The 23295-nt window shown below is 31.4% G+C and overlaps 1 protein-coding gene across 6 annotated transcripts in view; it reads right to left on the bottom strand.

Moving 5' to 3' along the window:
- The window catches only part of LOC106470475 (plexin-B-like), a 242089-nt gene that overhangs the window by 2937 nt on the left and 215857 nt on the right, over positions 1–23295 (bottom strand). For 5 of the 6 annotated variants that reach the window (XM_022400354.1, XM_022400444.1, XM_022400311.1 and 2 more), the window contains 17 exons: positions 21629–21805; positions 20875–20971; positions 15643–15927; positions 15105–15281; positions 12462–12705; positions 9274–9416; positions 8513–8646; positions 7989–8048; positions 7694–7768; positions 6225–6291; positions 5318–5464; positions 3974–4127; positions 3534–3719; positions 2428–2603; positions 1774–1934; positions 1309–1456; positions 697–837 (listed from right to left, as the gene is read on the bottom strand). In XM_022400354.1, coding sequence (XP_022256062.1) covers positions 697–837; positions 1309–1456; positions 1774–1934; positions 2428–2603; positions 3534–3719; positions 3974–4127; positions 5318–5464; positions 6225–6291; positions 7694–7768; positions 7989–8048; positions 8513–8646; positions 9274–9416; positions 12462–12705; positions 15105–15281; positions 15643–15927; positions 20875–20971; positions 21629–21805 — 2572 coding nt within the window. The remainder of the gene's footprint in view (positions 1–696; positions 838–1308; positions 1457–1773; positions 1935–2427; positions 2604–3533; positions 3720–3973; positions 4128–5317; positions 5465–6224; positions 6292–7693; positions 7769–7988; positions 8049–8512; positions 8647–9273; positions 9417–12461; positions 12706–15104; positions 15282–15642; positions 15928–20874; positions 20972–21628; positions 21806–23295) is intronic. The other variant, XM_022400494.1, reaches the window with a different exon arrangement.

The raw sequence follows: 23295 nt of genomic DNA, 5'->3' as shown, positions 1-23295 counted from the left end.
AAATGATTTTGCATTCAGAAATTCGGGACTTAAATATGGATTTGATGCACGAGAAAATAGTGCATATTGGATGTGAAGAAGGGAGCAAGTTGCACGTGGGGAAAAAATACGTGCCTGATTTAAATGTCACACCTGAACACTCACATCCTTTTAATTATGTTTGAAATTATGAACATTGCTCAACATCATGAAAATTAAACCTTATTTTCAATAAGCAATCCTGAAAAATATTTGGGGGTGCTTAACTTTTTTCCAGGTGTATACATTAAAAATGTACTTGAACATTATTAAATGATCCAATACAAGCTTTCTATAATAAAGGAGAGAAATAATGTAAAAAATATTTTTTTTTGTATACACTCACAAATGGTGTTTCAGAAATGATGCCTTGTAGATTCTACACAATTAACCTTTTATAGTAAATGTTAAAAATGGCACCCATCTTAAGTAAGAGAAACATAAATACAGTATCTCAAGAAACTAAAGTATGATAAGAATAAATAAGCATCCAGAATATTCAGCATCCAGAGTACCTTAACAGTAATGTGTGTTCTCTATGCTCCCCTTGACACAAAACAAAATATTACAATTTTTCTGTATCTTTCATTATCATTATATATCAATGTACAACAAAATTATTTTCATTACAGTAACTATAATTGATGTAGATTAAAGAAACTGTCTAGTCTATATTACCAATGACAAGGTCTGCATCTTTGCACTTATTTCCTGATCTGTCACAGCTGGCAGTACTCTAACATCTTTATAATACCTCATGACTACCTTCCTGTAAGCTGGAATGTCTCGAGCAAACAGAAGTTTATTGGAAGGAGAGTCCTAATGATGAAAAAAAAATCATCATATTTTCATTAAGAATTGGAAATCTCATTATTTCTGTAGTTCTTATGTTTACATAGATTGAAAATAAAATAAAAACCATTGTTTTATTAATACTGAATCATTGTATTCCTTTCCTAAATCTTTGGTTTCTTAAATTTCTCTGGACATACTTTTGTATGTAGTGCTCTGTCCTATGAAGATGAAATGAAAGTTAAACATGTTCAAGTTCCACCCAATTTCATAATTTAGGAGTTTAAAAAATGCCTAAGAAGTTAGTTATTAACTATTTCATTACCTAGGAAAAGAATAGAACTTTTCTAAAGCAACTTACACTTTAAAACAGCCACAGGGACTGATATGAAGAAAAAACTTGACAATACTTCTTATTTGACTCAGTAATTCTATTTTTGAAATAACTGTTTTATCTACTAAAGACTAATATTGTGATGACCTCAAATTTGACCCCACCTTCCCAAGTCTATGTTCTGATGTAGAACAAGCATCCATTAGAGTCTGAGCAACCACCGATAGACACGAATCCAACAGTGGAGTTTTGTACACGTCCAATACAAAATCTGGATTCTTCACAAAATTTACCCAGAATCTAAGAGGAAGACTAAGGGGAAAAAGAAATATAAATTATATTCATAATGAAATGAACTGGAATAACTAAAAAAAAATAAAGGTTAAAACCAGACTAGAATTAGTAATGTTATTTCAAATAAAATATTACTTTTTTTTTATGTAAATAATGCTAAGTGTTCAAGACTAGTAATTATTTCTTGTAATTATATCTTCTTACTGGGAATAGAGTATCAACAATAAGCTAAGAATCTTCATCATGTTGGCAGTGCTTATCTAAGAATCATTAATTTGTTTTTATACTAACTATAATATAAAACATGCCACTAACCTAAAGAGGGGAGATATTACCTATTACTTTTCCATGAATGAGCAACTTCAGGGTCTGTGATATTGTGCTTAGAAGCTCCTTCATCCAACAGATCAAACAACCATTTGACTGCTGGTGGAATATCTTCTGTAACAGTCAGTACTGTAGCCAGGAAATCATCAACAAAAGTTTGGACAGTACCCTACACAAGAAGCATTTAACAATTAAATATAAAAAAAACAGATTACCAACAAGTTTTTAGCAAATTGATTAAATAATAGTGTTAAACAGGTAATAAACTTTCAGAGGCATGGATTGCATACTTTGCTGTAGTATTATTTTACATATGCATCCATTTTTTTTAAGGATTTAATCCAGAAGAAACACTAATGTGTAACATTATATTATTTCATTAGATTTCAGGTTTATAATAATATTTATTATATAAACATTTAATATATATATATATTAAAATAAAAAATTTATAACTTTTGCATGTCAAGAACTCGCTTCTATGAAGCTCTCCCTCCAAGAAAACATTTGTTATAATTTTAATGAAATATGAAAGATGCTAAGTGTTAAAAAAAGGAGCTAAAAATATAAAGACTTTAATTTGAATAAACTAAAATTATATTTTTACATTGTAAATGGAGAATTTGAATCTGTAACTATGTAGAAGATTCTGTATTCCATACTTTTGTAGAAAGCAGTCTGGTGAGAAAGATTTCAGGAATAGCCTTGTGACAGTGATCTTTCTGGCTCCCATGATGATCATCGACAGGCATGACTAAGTGCCAATATCGAACACCATGTTCAACATCACAGTTTGAAATAAATGGTGAAGTTGAATTAAGTGATGTGTTTCCTGTACCTGTATTAAAAGTAATAAAAAAGCCAGTTAAACAAACTGTACAAGTTTTAATTACATAAGAAAGAATAACTTAAAAGATAAGATTTTTTGAATACATATAGTTTTTACTCACTCACACAAATGGTGTTTCAGAAATGATGCCTTGTAGATTCTAGACAATCTATATAATGTTTGTGTTAAAAAATGGCACCCAGCTTGAGTTAGAGAAACATAAATACAGTATCGCAAGAAACTAAAGTATAATAAAAACACATTGGCATTTAATGTTTTAATGTTGTTTTTAAAGCCAGGGGTTCCTAAACACAACCCCCCCCCCAGAACATTCAGTATCCTGAGTAATTTAACAGTATTGTGTATTTTCTATTGCCGCACTATTCTGGCCCATGCTTTAAATCACACACACACACAGATTCTCATACTAGAAGATAAATGTATTTATTTCTAAGTTAGCCTCTATAAGACAAGCATAAGGAAATGCACTTTTCATAGAGTGTGAATACAGCTCCATGAAGATATAAATTAATAGACTGCAACATCTGTAATAGTTTTAAGTATTGTAACCAACCCCTATAACATTTTGGAGTGATTCCTTTTCTCATAAATATGTTGAATCCTGCATTTAGCAATTACTGTTTCAGGTACACATTGTTCTACAAAGTTTTCTTTCTTTCAGTTCCAGCACAATTAAGTTTTATTTCATTATTCCATTCAAATCAATAATAAACTAGTTATATGTTATGCAAACCATACTTTTTTTTCTTTTATGTATCAGGTTTTCCACTTGTTTTAGCACTTATAGCTAGTTTGACTTACATTATTTTGAATTTTATTTAATCATTGTAGGGAATAATCAAACAAAATCCATGTTTAGTTTAGCTATACTAAGTTGAAGCACAGAAAACAGTAAAAAAAGAAAAACCTTTGACTAACCCTTACAGTTCGAACTAAGACTGTCATTCTGCCTGCTGACCAGGCTCATTACAGCAGACTCTGTCACGCCATAGTGTCGAAGTGTGTTGATCCTTCTCCAACCACTGATTGTCTTAGTGGTCAAGTCATCATCAGCTAATGTTAGCTGACCACCTCTTCCAGACTTCCACTCTGGCATATACAGAACTATGTGGAGCAAACATATAAGATTTCCAGTTAAGTTGTTTAAACAAAGTCATTACAAACATTGCAATCCTATGTGAAATCTTTAAAAAAAAAATTAGCTTGAATAACATGACAAAAATACAGTGCAACAGAAGTAACTATGTGAACATCTTAAAGTTCACTACAATTGTTTTTTCCAACCTTATAAATAGTACTGTGTCTCTTTCAGTGTTACCAGCAAAACAACATCTGTATACAATTTCATATTTACTTACCTAAATCAACATCATTTACAGACGGACGTAGTGAAAATGGTGTATTTTTGTACAAGGCATCTAAAACTTTAAATTTTACTTGGCTAATGGTATCACAGTCATTGACTCGGAGCTGTAGCTTCTCATCCTGATCATCTTGAATGATGTGAATAGTCTATATATAAAATACGGGTCATATATGTAATGTATTTCACAAAAAGTATATTCTAAAATCACAGATCAACCATCAAAATAATCAAATATTTAAGTTTAAAAAGCATCTACTAAGCCAATAACACTAATATTCTTCCACAAACTGAATTTAATAAGTAGAAAAGTTTTAATATTTCATGAACCAGGGACAGGTGTACAAAATCATAAGAACAAATATGAAACTTCGAGAAGTTTAACATTTACCATCTATATACATAATACACTTGTGTTTGTTGTCCGGAACTTTTCTCAGAAATTTCTTTATCAAACGCTACAAATATCATGTCATTAGAAAGGCCTTTCTCCAAAGAGTCCAGATTGCATATTGACTTTTCCTTTCAGGATCACTTTACCTATTTTATGCTTTGTTAAACTTTTTAATGCAACCAGTATGCTACATGATAGCAAAATGTTATTGTTATCATATGACGACTGGCTTCAATTTCAACTTTAGTTTTTTTATTTGTAAAGTATTTCACACAAACAACACTTAACCTCCATGTAATTTCCGAAAAAAAATGAGCATTATACTAAATACAATTGCTATGGGCTTTTTTTTTTTATTTAATTCGGTCTAAAATACACATGCACAGTTTGTTCAAACCATACAGTTTGTTCAAACCATACAGTTTGTGAACATGCATTCATACACTTCTATATATTCAGTTAAGTTTGCCTTCGTTACAACTTTACATTTACTTTACTTATAATAACTTAACTTCGGTTTGTTTCATAGACTGCTATAAACAGTTTTTAGCTACTTTTTTGTTGTTGTTAGTATAGGTTTTATTCTTTGTTTTTGTGATTTTTTGTTTCAATTCATAAAACCATGTCATACACATTTGTTTCAGGAATCAAAGAATATATATATATACAATAATCAGTCTAATATTACTGTGCTACACAACTCAATACACGAATAAAACCATACATGGAAGGTTTTATAAATAAAGCTATTATTTACTGTAGTTAATACACTGCTTTATTACAAAAGGAAATATCAGATCATAAAATACATATACACATACTGCACTACTACATTAATATAAACTAAAGAAAAAGCAATATTAACAAATCTATTATTTACAATATCTTTTAGTTAGAAATGAAACATTCAGGAAAAATAATTATAATGGCAGGCCTGTTACTCACCACAGTAGAATACTCTATTTGTTCTCTCAGCAAACGTTCCTCAGAGAGTGAATACCTAGCATCATGAGTAAAGGCATCTACAGGTCCCTTCTCTACCTGGTACTTCACAGCACAAAATAGTAGAAATAATGCACTCCCTGCCCGATCCTGCAGGAGAAGGCTCACATTTTAGATCCAGCACTGTGGCATCAGCTTATACTTGATATCTACTAAACAATGTTTCTTTAATTTCTATCTGAGTGAGCTGATATATTTCAAAGTTTTGTATCTTTTAAAAGATATTCCTTCAACGATTTCAATTCAGACTTAGGTTCATCTAGAGCCTTGACATGGTAATACTTATAACCTTTATGTTGAATACAATATACTTTATGAACTGTAATGACTTGCACAATGCTCAAGGTTGTACTGTTTACATATATGACATTATATCTTAACTGTGCATGATACTATTGACCATATTGCATACTTACATTATATACCTTAACTTCATATACTCTCAATGTGCAACATATATAAATGAAAAATATTACACTGCTTGTCAAGTATAGTATACTTTGTCACCACATATGTTGTATACTGTTTATTTATCAGTAATTAACAAAACAGAGTAAAAATTACTTTCAGAAAAAAAGGAATAGTCAGAAACAGATAAGCAACCACTTATATTCAGTTCTTGATTACTTAATGTTTTAGACAATGATATTTAATGAGAATAACAAGTGTTTGAAACTTCTCAATATTGACTTTTTGTTTTTTATCTAAAACTAAGCACTGTATAAAGACTGAGATCTCAAAATCATTTAAGTAACTCAACAGACAACAGTTATTAATTTTATAAAACAAATTTCAGTATGCAAGAACGTTACAGAAATTTAAATTTAAGGAACAGCAAAAAAAGTCTTACCTTTAGATAATCATACATGTTGAGTGCCATCCAATTGGTCAACATCTTTTCTACTACCGATTCAGTTCTATAAGATAACCATCAAGTTAGTAACTGTATATATAAAGTATAATTCCTACTTAAAAAATAAAAACTATTATTAATTAAGCAGATGTGCAATTTGACAAATTTTTTGAGTGGCAAATTGCATACCAAGCTCTGCCCTTGGTGAAAGCCCAATAGATCTAGTGAAATACTACAAGTAAAAGTGAACTCTCAGTTCATAATGGGCTTTCTTTTTGAGGCTCTTGTAATACACTTTAAATGTTTTATCTAAAACGTTTTGTAGGTTATTTTAAGGAGACTGCACTCTTCCATCTTCTATCTCTTGAAAACACAAAAAAACATGCACAAATTTGCTAAAAATAAGCAAAATATGTGAGGATTTTCAGTAGCATTCATTCTCCAAGAAAAGTGTTGTAGGACAGTGGAAGTAAGGAGGTGTAGGCAGTCAAGTCGAGAAACTTGGCAGAAATGGCAAAGCAGTGACATCACTTTTTGTTCAAAGCAGCCCATTTCACAGTGGAGATATAGTCAAGATTCCTACTGTCTGAATTTGGTACATTTAATGCACTAAATTTAATAATAATTTTGAATTTTGCTTATACAGAAAACTATATTCTACATCAAGAAGCAAGAAATATCCTAAAAATATTTTAATTATGAAATACTTCTCTAATTCAGGCTTAAGCGCTTATTTTAATTGTTGTATTAACCTGAAGTTAAATGGTAAGAATCAGAAAAAGAGTGGGAAACTTAAATAGCAGCAATATCTTTTTCCTCCACATTGTAGCTGGATATTTTATTATTGTACATTTTGGTTATTATGGGAAACAAGCCAAAATGCTGAAAATTTTACTTACCATCTTTGACTTTGATAAAATTTTGTTATGGTTTGAGTTTGTTTCAAACTCAACTATTTACAATAGTTACTGCAGAAATGATACAGGGGTTATTCTATAAAATATTTTTATTTTTCATTATATGGGAAATTTTACCATGAATTTGGTTTGCTTTTAAACTATTAAGTTAGCATGCCAAGTTTGGTCTGGAATGGTCTACTCATTTAGGAGGAGATGAGTCCACAGACAGACAGAAAGTTTTCCTTGATATTGAATATTTACCACACCGGTACAGCTTAATATGTATAGTGCATATGTGAAGAATGCCTGTACCCCAATTTTGGATAATTCAAATGAAACTTCAATAAGTTGTAATTCAAATTTTTAATAGACTAAGGTAAATGGAAAGTAAAGCATGCTCATATAGAAAAATGTATTAAAATATTGTTTTGGAATTTTTTTGCTGTTAAAGCTAAAATCTTAATAGCTCATTGATACTGTATTCTTTCAGTTCATCTTTTATTTTATTTACAGCTTTTATTTTGTTTACATAAGAAATAAAATGAAAGCAAGAAACCTTAGACTTACCTTCGTAACATCAACTGAGGATGTTTGGTGTTAACTGACCGCTCAATCAGTTGCATTAGAAGAGTTTTAAGAACCCTAGAAAAGTAAATTACAACATCTGAGCTATAACATGAAATTCCAGACAATCACTAATCTCAAATCTAACTTTTAGTAGTTATCGTAAAATATAAACTGCTTCAAAAAGTGACTTAGATTTTTGTATTTCAAATCATATTTGATTCCTGACAGTTGCTTATAATATAGTTTGATTAATATTGAACAAAATACCAAACAAAATGTTCTGTGAGATACTTACTCTGTGGCATACTCCATCTTTTCTAAAAAAATAATCATCAACAATGAAGCAACGTTGACTCTGAAAATAATAAAGACAAACTGAATCATACTAATTGTATAAATAGCTTGTTCTAATAAAACATTTCTTTAGGATATTCATTCAAAGCTATGGTCCTGACTTACAATAGGATTTATAATGTACCCATAGCGTTAATTTTTTTTCTTTTTCGTGGCAATGAACCATGGACCCTCAGATTCACAGTCAGGCAAGCTAACCAATAGGCCATGCCTAGCCCCAAAAATACACATTTTATTTAAATTATATGGGTAAAAAAGTGTTAATTTGTACCTTCACTAGATAACCATCAATTGTGTTTATAAATAAGAAAAAAAAGTTAAAACAAGGTTACTTCATTAATGATCATAATTCTAACACAGTAATAAAAGCAAATTGTAGCAAAAAATTAATTTGAGTGCAGTGTCCTGCTCATAATGTTTTAGTGATATATGTTTCTTGAACATTTTGTGAATACTTTCACTTACCTATCTCTTATACTGAATGTTTTCTGTCCTTCCAGAGTATTAATAAACGTGATGAGAAATCCTTTGGTGTTTAGTAGCTGTTGAAACTGACTCATTGCAATTTCATAATTACTATACAATCCATTATTTTTTGTCTGCAACAAAAACAGTTCCATTAAAAAAACCTCAAACACCATTTCATGGCAAACATCAAACAATTTTATTCATTGCATATAGCCATGATACCTTGTACAAGTGAAAAGAGATGGCAGCAAAATAGTCATCCATAAATGGTCATAATGTTTTTAGACTTGTCAAGATTTCACTTGTCTTTCAGAAATATTCATTTGCTCAGTGATGATTTCTGAAAAGTAGCTAAAAACTTGCATCAAAAAACTCAAAAAAACTGTAGGTGGAATGTCATTTATAATTTGTATTATTTTGATCTTCAATTCAATAACTTAGCCCTTCAGAGGCTCAGTGGTAAGTTTGCAGACTTACAACTTTAAAATTCAAGTTACAATATTGACGGTGGGCAGAGCACAGATTGCCCATTGTGTAGCTTTGTTATTAATAACAGCCAAACGAAATCAACAAATTAAAACAGATGTGTATGTTTTTCAGAATAGGATCTACAATCCCAGATGTATTTATATCCATATATTAACTTTGTCATTTTTGTGTTAAGAATTTTATTTTTTCATAAATTGAAAATAGTTCATATTTTGTCATTTTGGTCCTTGATGAAGAAACTATTGGACTTCTGAAACAATAACACTAACCTTCCTATCCTGTAGCAAAGGATGATCATAAACACCAGGAAAAAACACTTTCATCACAAATGATTTGTGGTCAAGTATAGGGACACCTGAAGCTTGCAAATAGTTGGTCAAATCCGTCATATCTGTCTGAAGCTCTGCAAAAGCTGTGTAAAAATTTACAAATTAATCAAATTAAGTATTTTAGTTAAGAGTTTTTTATAAATGTTTTCAATGTTTTAGTCACTAACAACACATCAAGTTTTTAGACCTAACATTTATCTACCTTTTCAATGTAGGTAATAAAAATTGTCCCAGTAATTAGTTGTGGGAAATGTTTTGGAAAGTCTGATAAAAGATACTTTGCAAAGTCATTTAACAAAGTTTATAATTTTATTGGATAGTCAACATGGTTTCACTAAAGGAAAATCTTGCATTACAAATCTTTTGATATTCTTTGAAAAGTTTACTGCTTATGTAGATGAGAGTAAGAGAGTATATTGGGTGTATCTGGATTTTCAGAAAGTATTTGACAAGGTGACACATAAAAGGCTTGTAAAAACAAAATATCTATATAGGTTGGGGGTTAAGTTAGCTAACTGGATAGAAGAGTAGCTGGATGGAAGAAAGCAGAGGGTTGTTATAAATGCAGTTCAGTCAAACTGGATTAATGTCACACGTGGGGTACCTCAGGACTCAGTCTTAAGATCTTTGCTCTTTTTGATTTACATCAATGACATAGATGAAGGAATGGTTAATAAATTACTTACACTTGCTGATGATATTAAGGCCTTAGGTGCTGCTAGCTGTGAAGTTGACGCTGCTGCTTTACAAAATATTTTAGATTATTTAGTGAGTTGAGCAAATAAATGGCAGATGGGTTTTCATTATAATAGATGCAAGATAATGCATTTGGGTTATCATAATTTGAATTATAAGTATATAATATTGGATGGGAATAACCTTACCAGTGTCAAGAAAAAACGGATCATGGTGTAATGGTTGATCAGTCTTTTAAGCCAACCAAGCAGTGTGCTATTGCTAGTGGTAGGACAAATAGGATTTTAGGATGTATCTACAGAAATATTGAATACAAGTCTAAAGAGGTTATAATTTCATTTTATAGATCACTGGTTAGGCCACATTTCAAGTATCGTGTTCAGTCTTGGGCTCCTTACCTTAAGAAGGACATTGAATTGTTGGAAAGAATTCAGAGGAGGGTTACTAGAATGATGCCTGGGATGGAGGGTTTGTCATACGAGGAGAAATTAAGATTTTTGAAATTGTTTTCTCTTGAGAAAGGAAGAGTTAGAGGGGATCTGATTGAGGTATTTAAAACTGTAAAGGAAATTGACAGTATTGGTGCATCATATTTTTTTTATACTTAACAGCGAAAATAGTAGGACACACAAATATACATTTTAGCAAGGTAAAAGTCATCTTCAGCTAAGAAAGTTTTATTTTTCTAAGAGGGTAGTTGGCTTCTGGAATGGGTTGCCTTTGGATGTTGTGAGTTGAGTGGATTTAAGAGAAAGATTGATAACTATATGAATAATAAGGGTTGGCTTTAAGTTTTTTTTAATTTATAATAGTTTAGTTTAGAGGGTGTGATAGCCAAGATGGACCAATAGGTCCCTTGTTGTCCCTAAACATTATGTGTCAAGTTTTTATAGGACTGCAGATTCTTTACAGTAGGTGGCTGAGTTTTGTTGGAGATAAATGTCAAAAATAAATGGACAGCACACAATCCACTTGCTTTAAATATATATATATATTCAAAATAAATCAAACATATGAATGTATATACATTATTGGTTATCACAGTTGTATCCAGAGCTTTATATAATTGTCTTCTTTTCATAAAAGTCCACACAGGCAGGTTCAATTACTTTCGAACACCCTTTGACAAGACAAATTCTTCTTCTTTATCTCTGTTTTTACAACACCACTGTGAAACTCACTTTACATATTGCCCATTTCGGCTAAACTTACAATCACGCAGTCTAACTTCACTTTCACTAACTTACTTTAACTTCTTTACAAATCACCTGTCATGGTTAAACTGACAATCAGTCAGTCTAGATCTGTCTAATTATCTCTCACTTAACTTACTTTCTTAACTTTCTCTCTGTATCTGCACTAAAATATGTGACAGAAAAAATCCAGAAATATTTAGCCCTCTAGTGACAACAGTATTACACCCGAAGAGAAAAACTTAGAAGCTTTGAGTAAGATGATGTCTACAATATTACAAAAGCCTAGAACAACAATTAAACTGCATATACAAAGTACAACTCGTACAGAGTTATGTTACAAAGCTTGTCATAACTATCACTTTTAAAATAATTAACTTTAAACACTCTTGTTATGAGAACTAAATGAATATTATATGTTAAATTACTAAATAATAACTCTTAAACTAAACACTCTTGTGTATCCAGCATTATGTTATGTTAATAATCTACTAAGGGTTTCAAAAACCAGTCTTTTCTCAGATGACTCTACACAAAAAATGTAATGAATATTTACTCTTGATACTCATTTCCATATCAAACTGCACTTGTAAAATAATAGCCTGTCTTATTTTGCAAAAGAAATGTCAAACTTTATGCAGAGCAGTTGCTCCAAATGTCGCTGTTAAATAAAATAACAGTTATTGTTTCTTTAGTGTACCAAGACATTCCTACATCAAACAACTTATGATTGGTTTCAAGGTAAATTTAGAAATTAAAGTTATTAATATTTTAAGTTTTTTTAAGCAATAGAATAAACCTTAAAGAAAATATTAATACACATAAATATTACTTATGGAAAAAAAAGCTGTTCTCAAATAATATTCTTATAATGAACTAAATCACATTAATGTTTTATTTATTTTAAAATGATATGCATTATAACTAAGTACTAAATTATCCTTGTTATTAATTGTGATTCAAAATTCACATTAGATAATTATTTCTACTTAATAAACTATTTTTCATTTTAGAATTGGCTATTGATTATTATGAAATAGTGATGAGTAAGGCTTGTTAATAACACAAACTCGCATCTTCAAGGATTCTTAGTAGATACACCAAGAGCAGGAGGTAAAAAATATTTCTGTTCATTGATGAGGTATTAATAACAATTTCAAATGGATAAAAACTAATTTTTTAAAACACTTTGTAGGATAAGTGTACCTCAGCAAGTTTTAGTTCATTATTATTACCTACCCTGTTTACATTCAGATCGTACACTGTTCTCTAATGTGTCCATCTGAAGCTGAATCCTTTTATACTCTCGCTCTGCCTGAGAGCTCTTATGCCTTAAAACAGCCAGAATGACAAGACTAAAGAGCATAAGAAGAGCTCCACCAGAAGCTATTCCCCAAATGGCTTCAGGAGGAAATTTGTATGTCTTCATCACCTCATATCGAAGGTAACCAATCTCATAACGTAGATTTAGACCCACACGCACCTATAAAAGCACATTCATACAAACATTATTTCTAGAAATAAAAATATTACCATAAGAGAATGAAAAATTCCATAAAAATTTCCACATTTAAGTACAAAATACATTGAATATACACTTCTTCATTACATGAAAAATTAGGATGTTTTTTGACAAATTAATCAATGTTCATAATCATCTCATATTTCTTGAAAAATCATCCTAAATAATTCATCAATATTAAAGGTCTGAGGATATGGGGTTTCACAAAAAAAACTTAATTATCATCACAAGTAATTTAGTAGATTTTATTTAATGAAAGAATTATCCAAATAATATCACTCACATATTAGTTTGGAAATATTGTTAGATAAATCAATTAATTTTACTACAAGTAATAAGACATACATGATTTGTTTGACCATTTAGAATGTTTTTCAGCATACCATATTTACTTATAAACTCCAAAGTTTTTGTTAACATTACAAGTACATGTATGGTCAAAAAATGTATTTATTTTATGAAGGACCTAACCCTTCTTAAACTTGTACTTCTAAAGAACATTTGGAAGTGTATGTTGAAATATTACTTTACTCATAATAAATGAGTAAAGTAATTTACTCATATACAATTAAAATCATTGATACTAAAATAATGCATCGTATTTAAAAAAGTAAAATGTCATTCACTGAGCAGTACTTACAATTATTTTGTGAAAATCTGTGTATATATATTTGGTAATTTTTGTGTAATAAAACATAGGCCATGTTTAAAACAAACCTTTTAATAGTTTTGTTATGATAAATTTTAATAAATAATATTTCTGTGTTATTTAATAGCTCCTCATACAAGTTTGTATTGAATCACATGTTCACCTGTTTTAGTTAAGCCAAAATTAGGTCAGAAATCAATATTATGCACTATTAATGAAAGAGTTTTTACCAGAATCATATTGGTAGTTTGAAAATTAATTTATTTTATTGTAGGAATTGGATAAATAGTAGTTTGGGCATATATATCAGATATCTGGCTCCTGATATCCAATCAATTCAGTTATTTTTAAATTTGATAATATATGTGCAAATTCTCTGTAGACATAAGATATCACTTTATTATAGTACAGTATTAAACTAGCCACTTCATTTGAAAATTTAATAAGGATGCACATTGGAATGTACCATTCTGCATGAGTAATTGACCAATGAACAAGGCCCTTTAAGGGAATGTGGAAAGTGTAGGCATGAGACAGTGCTTTACATCCCCGGTTCTCTGCTGTGACTGTTGTTTTGATTGTACATCCATTTCTTAGCTACTGTGGTCATTGGTGCTTTACAATGACAACACAGTAGGTGGGTTTGATGTTTATTCTGATTTTTGATGTACAACAGGCTTGTGCATTTTACTAAATGCTTGCCACATTTCATTTTGATGTACTTAATAAATTTGGAATTATAGTCATCATTCCTTCTCCAATGCAGGGTTGATATATTAGACTTACTCCATGCACATTTGGTTAATTGTATTACTAAAGTGTTTGTATTCCAGATATGCCTATGAATTGATGCCATCAGTCTGACTCAGAATCTGATTAATCAAAGGGCAAGGGGATATGTTTATGTGAAGAATAAAAATATTTTTTTTGTCCATCATACAATTTGCATAGTGCATTTGCATAACTGATAGAATCTCCAAAATGCATAACTATAGTTTTCTTTTCAGTATCCCTGTATATTGTATCTGATATTTACTCTCCTCTACCACAAGCTGTCACTAAATGTAGAATAAAATGAATAATTGATAACTCTGACATCAAATACATAATACTACATTGAATGGCACTCTGTAAAAGGTTGTGGCATGTGCATTTTGACCCTAATTATTGCAAATAGGATTAAACTACATAATGACTATCTGTAGTATGACTATTACGTCTACCAAGGTTCCCACTCTGTAATAGCGTGAAAAGTGCTTCTGTGTTTAGAAGATAATAAAAACATCAATGATGCAAGTGCAAGCAGTATCATGGCCATGTAAGATTGTGAGATAGTCCATTGATGGAAATGCTTATTCATTGCAAAATCAATCTCTGATCATATTTTATCAAATAGTGAAATATCCTATCAGATCTGATAGTTGTCCCATCCCTGGTTTACTGTGACCTCTGTTAGTGACTGCATAACTATTAGTATGTCTGTTTGATTAGATCATTGAATTGGCACCTAGTTTTAAGAAGTGCAGTAGTGTGTGGTTATCGTGATATTTCAGAGAAAGCAGTACAGATAAATATCTATTGATACCCATTGTGGATAAAACTAAATGACCTTTGTAAAGGTATTTACAACCAAAAACAATGTTAACCAGTACATGATGAAAAAGGCTAATGATTTGAATCCTACAAGACAGAAAAAAAAAAAAATTCTTACTACAACCATAGGAAGGACTGTGACTGTAGTCCTTCCAAGTTCATCTGTTCCTTGTGGCTGATCTTCAGGTGGTAGACACACTAGTTGGGTCATAGCCAGTGAAGTCAAGTTACATGGTCGAGTACCAACAGTCACACTGACCTCAGACTCTGTACTGGCTCGAAGAAGGTGCTCTCCCTGGAGACCAGCAGACGACTTGTTAATTCTCTTCATTAGTAATGGAAGTACTTTACATGATGTACAGTACATAAAATATAAAATTATCTATGAAATTTAATTTTAGTTTCCAATTGTTAACTTGTTTTACCGCAAAAGTCATTTGTTTGTTTGTTGTAAAACACAAAGCTAGCCAATGGGCTATCTGTGCTGTGCCAACCACAGGTATCAATACCCAGTTTTTAGCATTATAAGCTGAGCCACTGGGGGCACCAAAAGTCATTTCAGCATCATTATATTTAATTGACATCCAAAACAACAAAAAAGTGCATATACATGGATTTTGAAATATTGTCTAAGCTATGAAAAATTTCTATTTCACCTCAATCACCAAGGATTCTCCTTTATACAACTTGATTCCATCACCATGAAATGGAAAAAATCTTGGGTCTGGTACATATACCATGTCAGAATGAATAGCTGGAAAGTTTGCTTGAAGTTCTCGAACACTGCTGACATCATCCATAATAAAACCAATTTGGAATTTTAGTTCCTCTGCATGCATTCCAGTGTTTCTCTTACTGCTGGCTAAGAATGCACGGACAGCATCTCTACTTAAAGATGGTGAAGGACATACCATCTGGGAGTTACTGATTACATCACACACCTGAAGATTAAAGAAATATTCTAAATATAAGAGATTCATAATTGTTAGTTTCTTTAACCCAAAAACATATATATATATTTAATAGGCACCAAAAAAAAGGCAACCCACACTTTACTAAAATGCCGAGTTCTTCAACTCATTACCAAAAAATGTAAACTGAAAATAAATAAAAACTGATTAGAAGAATTTATAATTGTCAAAATAGAAATTATTAACTTTATAGTATGAGAGAAAGAGAATCAAATACAGGCCAAAGATTAAAATAAAAGCAACAAAAGTATTTTTTCACAGTAGGGTCCATATACCAACATACCAAATATTAACCAAGATAAACCCTGGCAAACTATGTGAAATTTGCATATTTGTATTTTTAACCCAATACACTAATCTAACCTAGTTTCTAATATTATTAAACATCTTTCTGATTTAATTATAGCACAATAATGTTAATGTTGCATAACACATTTACTTACAAAGACTTTCTAAAACTTTGATTATATTTATATTCATTATTTTCCATGTATTGATGTCATTCCTGGTCCCAGTGATACAGATATGCACGTTGTCCAAAACCAATGCTTCGCAATGAAGATATATTCTGACTTTAGCCAAGAAAGAGTGTTGGAATTGATAATGCAAGCATAAGAAGAAAAAGTTTCTTCTGTCAAAACAGATATATTCAAACAAACAATTAAAGATACTTGTAGAAATGGAAACGATGAATGGAGTGCAATGGTTACCATTAAACTAGAATACACTTATGATTTACATGCTGCAGATGCTACGTATCATCATCATCAATTTGGCATCAACTGTAGTTCTCAGCTCAAAAACAAATGAGAGGCCAGCATACGGATGAAGAAAAGATAGATGCTTTTTATAAAAGTTACAAAATATCTAGAAGAAAAGTAATGAAGAACAAAACTCAGTGTTTGCTCGTGTGTTGAAAGAATTAACAGTTTTTCAGTTGCAGTTGCTTTTGAATATGAAGCTTATGGGGTACAATATATAAAAAATAAGAACAAACATTTTGGACACATGATAATCTTCACAAACTTACAGGGAAGACAAGGGTGGCCACGTCCACAAACAATGATGCAGATATACTTCATTAGTATTGCAAAGATTCAAGTAAAGAGTTATAGAAACAACTGCCAAACTACTGAAAAATGACATCAAATAAATGGATAATTCATTGACAACCTATACTTCTTTTGAAGATATTTCATCCATAGATAAAACATTAGACACAGTCCCTCCTAGTTTGCAACAATTTCTTAAACTGATGGGTTATATGATAAAAATGTTATGAAACAAGCTTCACGAGGTCATACCATTATTCAAGCTATTAGACAAAGATCAATGATTCTTCCTTTGCAGTTTGGAATTGCTGCACAGCTGAATGATATGTTTGGTTCCAGGTTTTTAATAGTTTTTTTGCATAGCCTAGGATTATGTTATGGAACATTTGATGGACTGAACACATTTCACAGTCTAATGATCGACTAGGATATATATTTGAATGAATACTGACCATCCTGGTCTAAGATAGGGAGATACTTTCCATAGTGTATCTGTGAGCATGTCTGATGTACATAAATCTGGATAATTCAGTGTTATTATTTCCCTGTTTTTCACTGATGCTAGTCCTTGATTACTTTTATTGTACATGTGTAATCATCCCCATGTTCCACCAGAGTGGTTGATTGAATGCTATTACAATTGTAACATTGATTTTTCTTGCATGATCAGTGGGATACAATAGGCATGAATATTTGTAATTCATATCAGACAGATTCATATCAATCATAGGGAGAAACACTAGCATTCATAATCATCACCAGTGAACCAGAAGAGATTACCTTGAATTTAATTGTGCTTAAATTTAGTGTCCTGGATGTGGAGATGTGTTTCTTGGGGTGCATTGGTTACATAATGGCAATCTCAGGCCTAAGTGAATTAGAGGAAGTATATGAAGAAAATGCTGCAGTACATATGATGACTGGAAAAGCACTGTCCACAGCACAAAGAGGTCATTTTCTTGTTGATACAGCACTCAATATTTTACTGATCTCAGAGTACCTTCAAGTCAAAACTAAGAAGAAAGTGAAGCCACAACATAACTAGAAAAATGGAAGCAAACATATGAAAAAACAATGAAAGTAGAAACATTTGACAAGAAAGAAGAAGAAAAACTCCAAGCACTACAAAAGAAATGTGAAAAATAAAAGATAAAAAGCAGTTGAACTGGTGCACAGATATTTTGAAGATGTTAACAGGAAACTAGCAGCTTCATCTCCATACTCTAATAAAAATGCTGCCATTCACAGTTTCAGCTGGTCATCATCTGTTCACTGAAACAGTTTATCTATATCTTCAGAACATAAACACATTCAAAGATGATCATCTTGATGTTTATGAAATATTTCAGAAGGGCCTACATGTGGTAAGAAGAAGCAATCAGGACAGAGCAGGATTGTCCACTGACTTGATAACATAACAAGTCCTCGTTATAAACATAAAAACTGCTGGTGGAAGTGGTATGTCAGAACTTCAGAGATATCAAAAATCGAAGTATTGCAATGTCCTCTTATAAAAGAAAACAACAGGCAGTAACCATGACACTGAAGAGTAACATAAAGATCAATGGAGAGAATGTGGAGACAGCTCCTAATTTGTTTTTCCAAAGACTCTCTGTTCTAACAGACAAAGGTGATGCCAACAATTAAGAAAACTTGTTTAAATAAGAACTGTGTAGTTTTTCTGCTGCCATATTCGATACAATGTCACTTCCACTGCAACCATCCAAAATATCCTCAGCAGATACATTGTGGACTCATGTGAAAATGAACCATGTGAATTACCAGATGAAGTATTATATGTACTTGATGGAGGTGCATTACTTCATATAATTTCTTGGACACATGGAATGACTTATGATGCAAACTGCCAGACATATGTGAGCTATATGCTAGCTAAATGTGGAAAATGCACCAGTCCGTAATAGCTATCCTGATGCCCATCTATGTAGGTATTAATCTGAAGCAAAGAATGTGCATTTTGATAGCAACATGACTCTGAAAATGAAAAAAGAAGAATTTCTTTCCATAAAAGTAAATAATAAAATAATTCATATCAACACTGAATGAATATCTCAGACAAGTAGGATGTTGTGTTCATCGTGCAAAAGAAGATTATTGTAAAGACATCAATCAACAAGGCTGCAGACAGACCAGTAGTTGTCATTACAGATGACATAAATGTTTTGGTTTTATCACCTTACCATGCACTTTCTGTTCCATACCATAGCCTTTACATGAGACTAGAGCCAAAGGAATAAGCAAAGAAAACCAGCAGAACATGGAATATTATGGTTAAATGGGAAATTCTAGGAGAAAGTGTTGTTTGTTCATGCAGTGTTGGGGTTCAATATTACATCTTGTCTGCATGGCATAGGTAAAACAGTTGGCCTAAATAAAATAAAACATTACAATCATTTCCTCAGATATTCTCAGGTATTCACAAGTCTTCATTTGTTGGAAAAATAACAGATGCATGTGAGAAAGCATTAGTGTCAGCATAGATAATCTTCATTACAAATGGTTCTGTGAAATCTCTGCAACCTCTATTTCAACTTTGAAAACAAAATCTTTGCCTCCCACAAAATTTCATAGAAGGTGTCAGTGGACAGTAATTGGTTGCTACTATCAAGTGGGGATAGAAGCTTTCTGGTAATCTCTACTTACCTATATTGAAGGACCTTTCACCAGCACCACAACAGCTACTAGAAGTAGTAAGATGTTGCTGCAAAACAGTTTGTCAAACTATGAAGTGCACTTGAATGCACCCCAGCTTGTGGTGAACGTCATGCTATCACTTGCATGAGCTCACCTACTGAAACAGCATTGATTTGGATGACTTTGCTACTGATGATGATTGAAGTTAGATAAATAGCAATAATTCTTTATCTAGCATTATCATACATTCATAAATTTTATGTAAATAAGATACATAAAATAAAAAGGCAGTGCATGCTGTTTTTGTTCTTTGGAAATAATTACTCAATATTATGTTATGAAGATATCACTTAAGCAGTTTCATAATGGAATGGCTGTCATTAAATATGTTAGGAAATATCTTTTTAAATTTTTGCAAAATTATCCATTCTAGTAATAAAAGCATGCCTAATGTATACATAAATAAGGAAACCATATTCAGCAGGCTGTACTCAAAGCACAATGGGCTGAATACAGAAATATGCAAATTTCACATAGTTTGCCAGGGTTTACCTTGGTAAACTTGTGATATGTTGATATATGAACCTTAATAAAATGCACTGTGAAAAAAATATTATTATTCCTTTCATTTTGACCTTTCGACCCTAGTTTTCTTATACTATTACTCACTTAAAAGAAAAGAAACTTTATCAAAATTCTAAGAAATCATTACAAAGGGCAAAGAGCTTCATGATTAAATATTAAAATAATTTTAAAAAATCTTCTGTAATAAAAAAACAACTGTTTTTTAAGTTAGGAATGTAGGTAAAACTAAAGTGTATGACAAAGTTGCTTTACTTGTAAATTTACATAAAAAACAAAGTAAACACAAATAACATTTTGATCTATAGACAAATAATTAATATAGCCAGACAATTAGAAGAACTTACAATTAACTCCATACCGAGACACAATTATAGGCTACAATGTCTTACTTATCCACTACAATATTTTAACACTGTTATATTTTTCCAGAGATTATTCATTACAACAAATTAACCCAAAATATTTTATGACAGACAAAAAAAATAATGACTATTTAAAACAAAGATAACTGTTGTGATGGTTGCAGAACTAATTTTTAAATTAAAAACTTGAAATATTTATCAAATAATCCTTTTTTTTTCAGTTTAGCAAATATTCTTATTGTATCAATGTAGAAAGTACTTACTGTCTCATTAAGAAGGGTTTCATTATCAAAAATGGCCATATGGGGTTGCTGAATAGCTTGTAGAGATGTTCCCACTACTGTGACACCTCGCCCACCACTGAAATATTCATTTTTGTGAGTAAAATAAAATAAAAATACAAGAACTAACCATAGTTTTTAATTTTGTTTGTTTGTGTTAGGGCAAAACCACATTGGGCTATTTGCTGTGTCCATCATAGGGAATCAAACCCCATAATTTGCTTATCAGTACTTTCTCCTGAAAGTCAAATTAATTGATATTGTAGCATGGGCTAATAACCATGACACAAATGCATAAAATACTATCTGATTATTTGATGTGTCTATTTCAACCTTGAGATCCTGGTTACGATATACCACACGTTTTACACAAAACTGTTCCCGGTAGTTCTTGAATTATAACTGAAAAAATCTTTAATTACGAGTTTAAGTAATTTACACTGTGACAGAGTACCTATAGAAAAAATAAATATCTAATTCTTCTTAGGTACATTACTTTTCAAAAGTATTTGCTAGTATGCACAATGCCATACCTAATGAAAACTTAAGGCCTTGAACTAATTAATCTGTACCAAGTTGACTTTTCCTCAAATTTAGGAGAAAACATTCTTCCTCCAAGTGATAATAAATTATGTAAAAAAAAAAAACACGATGATAGTGTCTGTAAGAAAATCATATAAAATAACATATGTGAGTACTGCATACAAAAGGTGAGGAGAAAAAATCTATAATTTACCTGACAAAACTTTTTAATGGGTATATTCTGAGGATCGTTGGATTAAAAGTGTATATAAAAGGATCTGGCAGGGTAAGAGTAGCATTGTCAATTATGAGAAATAGCATCTTGACACTGTAGTTCGGTGAAGGAGCTCTTGTGGTTCGGCAGCTGACTTGGCTGTTGCTGGCTAATGTTCTACAGAAAATAATATTCTTACAATGAACTGAACACATAACAATGTAGGTTGTACAAAATGAAAATTACCAAAGTGCATGACAAACTAACTTTTTGATGTTTCATTGAATATTACCACCAAGAATATCAGGGTATTAAAGGTGAAACTGAGCAACTAAGAAAAACTCTGTATCTATAACTAGAGATATATAATGTCACACTTACTACCTCCGAGTAATAATATAACTTTCTCCTATACACTACTTGATGCTAATCAAATAAAATCTTTAATCTACCTCTACCTATAGAACTGTTTAATACAATATGTACTTAATAGTGCTAAATTTATAACTACCAAATAGTTAAAAATTATTTATAAAATAAAATGAACAAAGACATTAACATGAATACTCTTTAAATGAATAAAACAAGAAAACAAGAAAACATTTTTTTTATGCTTTGCAATGCTAACTGGAGCATATAAAACATACTTTTCTTAGATCAAACTTTAATAACAATATATTAAGTCATCAAGAAATTAATGTTGCATTTTGGTACACCCCCTAAAAATTATTAATTATTATTATTATTAATTAACCACCCCCTAAGAAATGTACATCACATATAATAGTTAAATGAACCACCTAAACATTGCGTTAGTTTAGTATACTCTAATCCCTTATAGTGGTGGCACACGACAAGACAGACAAGACACACATTCGGCATATAATGCTGTTTGAATACAAGAAGGGAAACAACGCCTCTGTAACCACAAAGAATATCAAAGAAGTTAATGGAAATGTTTTGAACGTTTGTGAGTGTCAACGATGGTTCAGCAAATTTCGTTCAGGTGACTTTAGCCTTAAAAACTGTGTTGGAATTGATATTGATGCGCTGAAGATGCTTGTTGAATCTAACTCAAGGCAACACACTCGTGAAGTGGCCCTGAAATTGCATGTCTCTCATGAAACAATATGTAAACATCTAGGGAATATGGGAAAACTCCTTAAAGAAGGTGTTAGTGTGTTTCACAAACTCTCCAATGATTATCATTTCCAATGTGTAAACATTCCTTCATCTCTTCTGATGCCTAATGTGCGTGAACTATTTTTGGACAGAATTGTCACCAATGACGAAAAATGGATTATCTGTGCAAATATTAAATGCCAAAAACAATGGCTCAGTCCTACACAAAAACCACTTCTGACCCCAAAACCTGGACTCCATCTGCAGAAAGTGATGCTTTGCATTTGGTGGGACATCATAGGAGTAATTCATTTCGAACTCCTCAATCCACAGAGAACTGTCAATGCAGAGATCTACAGTCAGCAACTGGAACATTTAAATCAAGCCCTTCATCAAAAATGCCCTTCCCTCATCAATCGGAAAGGTGTTCTTTTTCTCCACGACATTGCACGTCCACATGTGGCACGTTTGACGTAACACAAAATTATGGAGTTGGGTTGGAAAGTTCTCACCCACCCACCATATTCTCCAGATATGGCACCATC

Source organism: Limulus polyphemus, unplaced genomic scaffold, assembly GCF_000517525.1.
Source record: "Limulus polyphemus unplaced genomic scaffold, Limulus_polyphemus-2.1.2 Scaffold4, whole genome shotgun sequence".
Taxonomy (NCBI): domain Eukaryota; kingdom Metazoa; phylum Arthropoda; class Merostomata; order Xiphosura; family Limulidae; genus Limulus; species Limulus polyphemus.
The sequence above is the reverse complement of the archived record's forward strand: the minus strand, read 5'-3'. Positions and strand labels throughout refer to the sequence as shown.